Source organism: Sorghum bicolor, chromosome 2, assembly GCF_000003195.3.
Source record: "Sorghum bicolor cultivar BTx623 chromosome 2, Sorghum_bicolor_NCBIv3, whole genome shotgun sequence".
Lineage (NCBI taxonomy): Eukaryota > Viridiplantae > Streptophyta > Magnoliopsida > Poales > Poaceae > Sorghum > Sorghum bicolor.
The window spans coordinates 58,945,247-58,955,823 of record NC_012871.2 but is presented as its reverse complement, the minus strand read 5'-3'; the positions used below and the strand labels follow the sequence as shown (position 1 = coordinate 58,955,823).

The 10,577-nt window shown below is 46.6% G+C and overlaps 1 protein-coding gene across 2 annotated transcripts; it reads left to right on the top strand.

Moving 5' to 3' along the window:
- LOC110432418 (atherin-like) lies at positions 5,930 to 9,138 on the top strand. 2 transcript variants are annotated; one of them, XM_021452806.1, is made up of 3 exons: positions 5,930 to 5,997; positions 7,976 to 8,424; positions 8,566 to 9,138. In XM_021452806.1, exons 2-3 carry the CDS (start codon positions 8,036 to 8,038, stop codon positions 8,906 to 8,908), a joined length of 732 nt encoding a protein of 243 aa, XP_021308481.1. In that variant the 5' UTR covers positions 5,930 to 5,997; positions 7,976 to 8,035; the 3' UTR covers positions 8,909 to 9,138. The 2 variants fall into 2 exon arrangements, with proteins under 2 accessions (XP_021308481.1, XP_021308482.1); XM_021452807.1 differs by lacking the exon at positions 5,930 to 5,997 and having other exon boundaries at positions 8,265 to 8,424.

Below are 10,577 nucleotides of genomic sequence, written 5' to 3'. Positions count from 1 at the left end.
CAGCTAATTTATTTGTTGAAGTAGAATTTGGAGTTCTTTAAGGATATTATCTGCACATTTATTTGTGCTTCTCTTCAAAATATTCACTATCAATTTAATCCTCAGGGAACGTGACCTTTGTGAATGATAGATAGTAAATTAACTTATTAATTTTCTATATAGGCTATAAGATATACATATAAATTATATAAGCTTATAGTGTTGATAAACATTAGTCTCTCACCGTTCCATAACTTGTTCTCGATAAACGTCAGTCTTACAATGTGAATAAATTCACTATGAATTCTCTCCGGCGGCTTGTTCTCCATGGATGCTTGTGTCGTTCGCAAAAAAAATGGATGCTTATGTGCGGCTTGCTGCCGCTGCACTAAGTGATCCACCGTGGTCGAATAGGAAGCCAAGGAAACAAGAAAGAAAAAGGTACATAAACAAACAAGTATTTATAGAGGGAAGATTTATAGAGGGAAGAAGAAAAGGAATTAATGCCAGTCTCAGTGGGGATTTTACCAGGATGTCATGCACATTTATTAGAGTGTCATGTCAGTAAAACTGCACTTTTTACATGAAACTAAGAGGAGAGAAGGAAGTAGTTTCACCATGGTGAAACCCCACGGACATTGTTTTCCACGTGGTGAAACGGGATGAAATCCCCACTGAGGGCTAAATCGTTTCACCACCTTGCATGTGATCCAATCATTTTGCAGTAATTAAATGATTTGCCCAGCCTAGGAAACGTCAAGGTGAAACTCATGCATTGTAGAGTTTGTTTCATTATTCGTTTCATTGATGCTCTGTTAGCGGATTTGTTTTGAAAACAGCGTATTTAAACGGGCCACTGAGACTGGTCTAATGGAAAGGAGACGTCAATTTACAAGATGATTGATTTGCCTTGCATGCGATGGAGCATGGGCACATGCAGGTAATTCATTTTGGTTGCTATGTTCTTATTAATGATGAATTGTGGACGCAAGTTTTTTAGAAAACAAAGCGCTACCATTGCGTCTTCATATATTTGTTTGTATTTTTCCGTTTATTTTTAAACACGAAAACATATACGATGTGTATTTTATCCTATGCAGCCTGCATTTGTACACCCAATGACCCAATTCAGTTATTCAGTCTATCAGTTTTTCATTCACTCATTCATTCAGTTTATCGGTCATTGCAAGAGATGATCAATAGGCAAGAGGAAAAATAAAACTTGAATTGACTCATTCATTCAGTCTGTCAGTCTGCAAGAGATGTTCCGATCTGCACTGCAAGAGATGAACAGGGGGAGCACTGGAGGTATGCGACAGTGGTAAATCGCATGTGGGCCTTGTTTAGTTCCAAAAAATATTACAAAAAGTTTTATATTCTCCGTCATATCGAATCTTGCGACACATGCATGAAGCATTAAATATAGATAAAAATAATAACTAAGTGCACAGTTTACCTGTAATTTACAAAACGAATCTTTTGAGCCTAGTTAGTCTATGATTAGACAATATTTGTCAAATACAAACGAAAGTGCTACTATTTCTATTTTGTAAAAAATTTTGGAAGTAAACAAGGCTCTGATCAATCTGCACCGGCGATCTTGTCTTGTCCCCAATGTTCAGTGAAGGGCAATATTGGAGGCGTCCGCTCTGCGACGATGGCCTGTAGTGTGGGCACGAACGCGACAGTGACGATGCACTGGTGGCAATACGCGACTGCGGCCGATCCTGGTGAGCAATCAATGTACAACACGTCCGCTCGCCGGCGATGCTGGGGCATTCGTCGACGACACTAGCGCCACGCCGAACCGCACGCCTGCCGACGCATATGCAACGAGGAGGACAGTGACTGCTGCGTGCAAGCACGACGACAGAGGCGAGCGTCGGGATTAGCGGCGCGAGGCGTAACGGCCGGAGCGGTCAAGCACGTGATTAGCAGCGCAGCGGCAGGTCTCTTTGAGTTTTTGTTTGGGGTGGGCAGGAGAGGCTGAGGAGGTTGACACAAGCAATTTTGGTCTTTTGAGTGAGTATGGAGAGAAAATGCTTAGATTAAATCTAGATAGTCTATTTTGAAGACGTGTTTTTGAGTATACTTTTTTGGATGGATGAAGAGAGGGCTTCTATGCGGACAACATGTTTTGGTGTGAAATTAGGAAAGAAAAACTCGGTGCATTATTAGGGTAGATAGATTTATTATATCTTTTAGATAATGGAGGCGATTTCCAGCTTGGGACACGTATATACACACATGCATCCAACAGAATCTGAAGCATAACAGGTGAATCTTGCATGCACGACTCCACTACCACTGCACTGCACCAAAAGCACGTATGTACATGCAAATTCTTTTCTTATTTACTGTATTTGTAAGTCACCACTCACCACCATCGCACTAGCTTACTGCCAGAATGTCTGGGGGCAAAAATTCAAAGCAATTAACTCGCCCACGAAGAGTTGTGATGCTTGCCATGAAAGAGATGGCAATTTTTCGAGAAACAAATAATTAATTCAGGTCTAGATCGAGAACTATCCATTTTTAGACTGATGGCGGTCGCTGTCACAGAAAATTGGGCGGCACTTTGATTATTATTATGCAAATAAAACGCTCGGCAATGCATGCATAGAAAGATATTTTCGCTTGGCAACGTGTGGATCATTCATAGTGGGGCATGCACGAAGATGGGAACTAGTGGCTGGAATTTCTTGTTTTAGCGGCAGTGGGATGGGAGACGTCCCCAGGCAAACCTCTGCGAAGTGGAGGATCCTCTTGGTTCATCTCAAGTCTACACATAGAATAGACGGCATAGTTTGTGCTCTTGTTGAGTAGGGTACGTCGTCCGTGGGTGTGTAGGAGCAGAACAAATGTGGACCATATGGTATGGAACGATGGCCCCTTTTCAATGCTCGCAAGACGAGGACAATACACGTATTACTTGGTGAAAAACACATTTTCAAACACATAAGACTAGTCTCAATGAAGTTCTATTAAAGTTTTATAAACATTAAATATATTGATGTGACACTATATTAATAAAGAGAAAAATGATAAGAGTTTTATAAAAACACAGAGAGTTTCATGAAAACTGAATCATGAAACTCCTACACTGAAGAGTAGCCACCAGAGCAAATATGACAGCTTCCTCACTATAGTAACTCTTTCGTATATGTTACTTTTACAAGAACTAATTTTCCACTCTATAATCTCTCTGACTCGATCCCATATGAAAGAAATGGATTTGAGTGCAACTATAGATGGTTATGCAGCTCGTGACCCATTGGCCTGCATGGCCAAAAATCTGGTATTTTGCATGCTCGAGCCTAGGCTACGACACAGTTAGAGCAACTCCAGCTCAACATGCAAATTGAGCTCCTTTTTCTTCATTTGCATATGCTGGCCTGCATACAATAGGGGCCCAAAATGACACCAACTCTAGCCCAACACCCTATCCGCTCCAGCCCAACACCCTATCCACTCCAACTCGCTCGCTCGCGCACCAGCAACGTCGTTCGCTCGCACGCTGCCGTCACTGCCAGTAGCTGCACTGCGCCGCCGTCGCTGCTAGTAGCCCCGCCCGCGCGTCGCCGTCGCTGCGAGTAGTCACACTGCTCAGGAGCGTGAGGAAGCGGAGGCGGCGCCTGCGCACGCGAAGGAGCCCAAGCTCCCGTTCGGGGCCGCGTCGAGGACGGCGCGCCGCCGTCACCGCCGCGCCGCGTACAGCGTACAGCTCAACGGTGACCTCACCGGCGCGCTGCCGCCTCCGGAAAATCCTCCTGATGATGTGCTGCCGTCCATAGGCGACACCATACAGGTGTTGCTGGAGATGTGGAACCTCTGGGTGAAACGCAGAGCCTCCGAGCAGGGTTCGCCGGCTAGGGGAGGTGCGATGCAGGGCGGCCGCAAGGAGATGGAAGTGGCGCTAGGGTTCGCCGGCCAGGGGAGGTGGGAGATGGAAGCGGGAGGGTTGCGGCGAGCGCTAGGGTTGCGGCGAGCGCGGATCACGACGGCCTATGGCCTGCGGACTGCTCGTGAGGTGGGAGATAGAGGCTGGTGGACTGCGGCCTACTGCTCGCTCGGCCTGCTGCTCGCTCGGCCTGCGGACTGCTACGGCCTGCTGCTCGACGCGCTTGGAGAGGAGGGGGCGCTCGCATGGAGGGCGAGGAGGAGGCGGTGGGAGGGCGGCGCGGTGGCGTCAGGGGAGAGGGGGAGGATAGGAAGGTCCTGTTCTTGGGAGACTGAAACTAAAATTTGGAAGTGCTCAATGAGACCCTAAGTAGGAGGCCCATTGAAGCTCCTAAAATTTAGAATGAGAGTCTATTTAGGGACTCCATTGAAGTTGCTCTTAGTAATGGTATCAGGCTGGCATCCTAGGCACGATGGGCGGCACGTCATGACTCACGACCTGCTTTCTCTCTATGCTCGACATAGGAACGGCTTGCTCTTCGTGGCCGCTGCGAGTCAGGGTAGCGGAGAGGACCTGATGTTCGCTGGGGCTCATCAAGGTTGCCACGGTTGGGGCTGGTGCTTGCCGCGGGGAAGAAAGACGAGCCCACGTTTCATGTTTACTCTTATTTGTTAAAAAAAAGTATGGAGAACGAACGTTGCCCCAGCGGCCTTGTAGCTGTAGCGTGTGGTTGCTTAATGCTTAGCAGGCTGCAGCCTTTTTCTCGTTTTCTAGGCCCATAGCCCCACCCGTACGTGATGACGTCTTGGCCTGGCCTGCTAGCGGCCGCACAATGGGATCACAGGAATTGGTAGTCCGATCCGATCCACGCGTCGTCTCGACCGGGCGCAGCTGCGCGAGACGCCGCCGGGCAGCATGCTTGCGGGGCTCCTTGCCGTCCATAACATCGCAAGGGCGACTTGAGAGAGAGCCCGGGGAGGACCTCAGGCGCACGGCGCTTGCGGTGGCGCCTTGCCGGCGAAACGACAGGGCTCAGAGTCGATCAATATTCAGTCCTAATATCAGGTCAGTCTCTCTTTTCTTTTCTTCTGTCCGTAGAAAATACTTTAATTGCTAATATTAACAAGCCATCCCTATTCCCTCACGCAGCGAGATCAAGGATTCTACCAACATCAAAAAAACGATTTTCGGGTTGTTAAAAAGGAACAAGAGACTTCCACCTTGCCACTAGTTAGAAGGAAAAAGAAGACTACACCCGTTTCCTTGCTCTCATCGCAGCCAAGGAGGCCACGCTGCGTACCTTCTCCCGCCAACCATCACCGATCGATAGATCCGGTCCTCCTTGACCTCCTCCACCCCATTCTCCCATAGCAGACGATGCTCCGCTTCTCTGTGGCGCGGCTCGCGTTGAGCCATCTCTGGCCAGTCTCGTGGCCCTTCTGGTTGGCGGCGCTACTAGGCACGCGGCTGCCCCAACTGGTGTCCAGGCCGCTGCGGCCGGCCTCAATCTCACCCCTCCTAGATCTTGCCCAATTTGCTTTTGATTTGACTAAAACATGTATTAGAGGCGAACGATGACGCCTGACACGTGGAAATCGAGCCCAGCTGACAACTATCGTTTCGGATACTACCGAGTAGATAATGACATTATAGTTTTTTTAATGTAGAGGTAGCACCTGAATAAAATGTTACACCCTAGGTACATGCTGAATGGAAGCAAGATATTTTTGTCATGTGCCACGTATATTGTAGACGTTGATGGGTTATTTATCCACTTTTTTTTTACATGTTTTTTAATCAAAATCCCGAACGTGCAGGGAAGTGGTGAAGCTGCAGCCCGATTATAGGAGTCGGTTACTGATTTGTTTGTTCATGAGTACTAGTATTGAAGGAGTCTTTGTGCGGTGGAGCTCATCTGGGGACTCATCATACGGATACGGTAAGTAGTCCTATCTTTCTACTTGAGCTGGTGTCCCATCTTATGGTTTTCTTGTTCTTTTCGTTTCGTCACTAAAGTGTCTATTTGTATATATCATTTCTAATCAGGAGAGATTGAAAGGACGGCTCCCGTTTGGAGCGCAGACATTTCGCCGTCGCAGCGAGCGGCAGTAAAAGTGGTATGGCTAAACTCCCTCGGTTATAGGTTGAGTACAAACATCAGTACCTTTATGTGATTCGTGAACGTATTTTGGTGATTTGGTCGATACTCAATGGCTATGAGACTGCTGGATTTTGAGGATGTGATTTTGTCACTTCCCAAGACTGTCACACTAAACTCTTGTCTATTGTACTTTAGAGATGTAACAAAATCTCTCTAAAAAGGTGGCAGCTTAGTGATGATACCATCAACCACAAATTTGAAGGGTAACACATGAAAACTGTTCAATTTAGTTTAGTGCATGTATCTCATGAGCTTATTTCACTACATGTATAGCTCGCTACTAGCGTTAGAAACACTAAACTGAGGATCAAGTGCTTCTCACAATTCTTTGTTTGTCGTGCACATGATATAGTTATCCTCATACTTGCTATGAAGAGCACTTCACGACACATCAAAACAGGTTATCGGTAGCCTCAAACTTTTGCTCCTCCTCATCAGGAGTAAGCTTTTCGGACTTCCCCTATGTGATGTAATAACAATTCATAGCAGTTAACCATAGGACCATCTTTGCACGCCATCTCTATAGTTTGATCAATCAAAATCATCGAGCTTTAATGCAACAGCAAAACCACTAACAGAAAATTACCAAACATTAGGTTTTTAAATTGTTAGAAATTTAGGCAATTTCATGTTATATTTAATTCAAAAGTTTGGTAGTAAATTTATGACAACAAATATATGTATGTGTATACTACCAGTGGCAACTATAAACATACTGATCATGGCATAAAATAAATTAAGTATCACGATTTCGGATAGGAAATTACTCTCCACGGAGGGACTCATGCTGAAAACATTGGAGGCTGAGGCTCCATTCTCCGTGTTCACCATGTTGAGTTGCTCGATGTCGGAGAATGCGGTCAAGGCAAGAAGGTGTTTGCAGTGCAGCTCTTCAACTCAGGTAGGCACCACCAGGAAGAAGATGATTTGGTACGGTCCATGAAGACTTGTGCGCATGATGGAGATGATGCGGCGAGGTTGACAAAGACGAGCAGTCATTGTGACACTTCCAAAAAACCTAATCACCCACACACACTCGGGCAGGTGGCACAGATGGGATAGAGGTTTCGGAGGCCTACTATCCCATCTGTCTGCGGAAAGGTTGGGATAGAGAAGGTTTGGAGGTGGCTTTGATAGAGAGAAGGTGGCGGCAGCGATATGTCGAGTCGAAGAGTGTATGTCCTTCACAGAAGGAGTTAGACTCATACTGCAGGGGCTTGTTCCCTCTCTCCTAAGGCTCTGTGCACGCAGAGGATGGGATGGGGAAGGTTTGGAGGTGGCTCGACAGAAAGAAGGTGGTGATGGTGATATGTCGAGTTTGAAAGTGTATGTTCTTCGCGGGAGGAGTCAGGCTCATATACCGCAAGGGCTCGTTGAGAGGAGAGGCGCATACTACCCTGCTACACGGACACCCGTGGCTTATGGAGGAAAAGACCGCGCCTCACCACTCGCAGGATCCTTATTGTGTATGCATGCAGTTCCACGAGTTATGAGAGAGGACTCGGCCTCACCGTGTGCTCGATGACTTGCAAAACATGCGGTTGGGAAACAACTTTTTAAGAAAAAACTTCAGCCAAACTTTATTGATCATATAAGGAGTTATATCGTTTACAAGCAAATGTAGTGTAGATGAAGGGGGATCATTTACCCAAACTTGAGACTCTTCTGTACTAAAGCTTGCTTGGCTAATTCATGGGCTACTGAATTACAAGATCGCTTACAGTGACTAATAGATATCTCGCCAAATTCTTAGATTTTTGTCCTCTAGTGCATATGCAAATGAAATTTTTATTTTTATATGATTTTTTGCAAAACGATTTTAAATCTCAATTTTTTGTGACAATGCATATCTATAGATGCACTATTGATGTGCATAATTTAATTTTTTTTTTTAAACTCCTAAATATAATTTTTGTGACAATGCACATCTATAGGTGCACTATTGGTTTTCACTGAATAAAAGCTGTTGAACCCTGAAAAAAAGAAAGATAAACATGGCGCGGCACAATGTCCATACCTTGGGCCTTGGCGTTCGGTTAACGGGCCGTCAAGGCAGAGAGGGAGCAGAGGTGGGCAGGCGGCCCCCAGGTGGCAGCCGCAGAGGTGGCGGTGTGGCACGTGAAATTCGGCGGGCGAAGGTGACCCGGCTGGCGTACGCAACGCAAGCGACCCGGCAGTTTCGAATCCTCCGAAAGCCTCATTTAAAGCCCACGGCACCACTCTCCGTCCTCCTCGATGCTCCCACCCCACCCCCCGCCGCCGCCCTCTGTTCTTCGCCTTCCCCCCTCCCCGTCTCTCCTGGCCCCAACCGCAATGGCCAAGCGGAGGTTTCTTCTCGCTCTCCTCCTGGTCACGGCCCTCCTCGCGCTCTCCCTTTCGCAAGGTAAGCTCCACTCGGCCGCCGCCCGGCCAGGCTAGCGCTGCGTGCTCTTCCAATTCCTATCGTATCGTCGTAGTCATGTCGATGGATTGGATCATGGATGGGGATGACGTTTTTGTGGTCTGGGTGATGGAGCGCATGCAGGGCTGGTGGAAGCGCGGAAGGTGCAGGTGCTGCGTGCGCTGCGGCACAACGACGAGCGGCGCGCGGCGCCCCTCGGCGGCCGCCTGCTGCCGGAGGAGATGGCGTACACGACCATGGACTACGGGCCCCCCACGGCCAACACCAACACCCACGGCGGCATGGTCCCGACGCCTGCAGACCCCTCCTCGCCGCCGACGCACTGATCGGATCATCGGCCCCACCGGCGACGACTGTCTTGTTGCGCGTATATATACTACTGTTATTTGGGATTGGAAGAGAAAAGGGCGAAGCCAGAAGGGGAGGGGATCGGATCGGATCGGAAGAAGCTGTTCTTCTCCCTTGACGCGCGTGTTGCGTTGTGTTGTATTCTTGTGGTGTTTGCTGTAGCTGTAGCTGTTGTTGCTTTTGCTTGGTTGATTGAAGTTGGAACTGTTAGTGGGTCCATAGTATTATGTTTGGTGAGATGTCAGCTCTGATCAGAGTGAACTGAACTCCTCGTTGAATCTTGTTTGTTTTGTACGGTGAATTGTACGTACGTCCGTTGAATTTTGTCTGAATTTTGTCCCCTCTGTACATATGCATGCATGTCACCATGTGAACTGAAAGCTATTTTTTAAAGGGCTGAACCTGAACTGAAAGCAAACTGAATGATCAGTTGGGTGCATGGTATAGCTAGTGTCAATGCTGACTTGGGAAATAATATATATCATGTCGGTGGACGTACTATAGTGGTTTTTCTATGGGCGTCCCGCCGTGTCCCTGTGTGTGAAGACCGAAGAAACACACCAGCTAACACAGGCAGGAATTAATCACTGGCAATTAGGCGAGTGTGTAGCATCATTTTAGCTTGGGTAAGCAAGGAGGACTAATCATTCGTGCATCTTCCTTGGAGCAAGCGAACAAAGCGATTGAGATGACTGATTGAGTCAGAGCCACCCTTGCAACATGCACAGCGCCTAACTCCGATCTCCGGGCAGATATAAATAATGAGTGTCAACCAAAATACTCGTACATGTGGCGTGTGACCATACATAATGCATCCCCAAGACTCGAAAAAGATGCCTTTCAGATTTCATAGGTTATAATACATGCTCTCTCACCGCCCGAAATGACAAATGTATTTTATTTGGAAATAGATTTTGTAAACACTCCTCTTACATTTCGCTGTTACAGTATTTGCCAAAGAATCAATAATATCATCTCAGGAACACTTCAAATACACCTCTGTTGATACAAGCTTTATGTCCTAAATTTGTATGTAGTACTAGTTTGAATAACTATTGATCAAAGTTTGTAAAAAAAAATCCTACATGAAATAGAATTGTTATTCAGCGATGGAGGGAGTATATACCTTGTATACGAGCCTGTTCTAACTGATGTGAACAAAACAAAGCATCCTTGGATCGAGCTTTGATTTGTTCATCTTTTCCTTACAAACAGGCCGGAGTAACGTATAACGGCACGTACCGCATCGTTTACTTCCCTAGTACAGGACCCGGACAGTGCAGCACGTACCACCGGCCGGGTCAACTCCTCGGGTTCTACTGGGAACGTGAATGGTCAAGTAGATCAGTCATCAGTGGCGATCGTACGGTACGAGCCAAAAAAGGCCGCGGCCCGCTCATCCGTTTCCACGCACGTCGCGGCATCATCTGAACTGGTTGCATTGCATGCTGCATGCATGACAGATGTTGACTCCCGCTGAAATTTCCGTCAGCACGACATCGGTGTGAGCGACCTGTCTTGCCTGCTGCCGCGAGCCCAATGGTAATCAGCTAGTCTAGACAGAATTTTATTGGCTATAAATATATTTTTAATGATAATTTACAAATAGCTATAGATATAAAAATAATAAAAAAAAATATTTTTATTGGCTATTAAGGAGAGAAAGATCAAATAGCTAGTGACTTTCAAATAATTAATCTATTACAATCTCCTAGAAATATCTCTCACATAACTCTCCACTATATGTTGTTTATTTTTTTTCTTATTTATATGTCTTATTTAGCTAG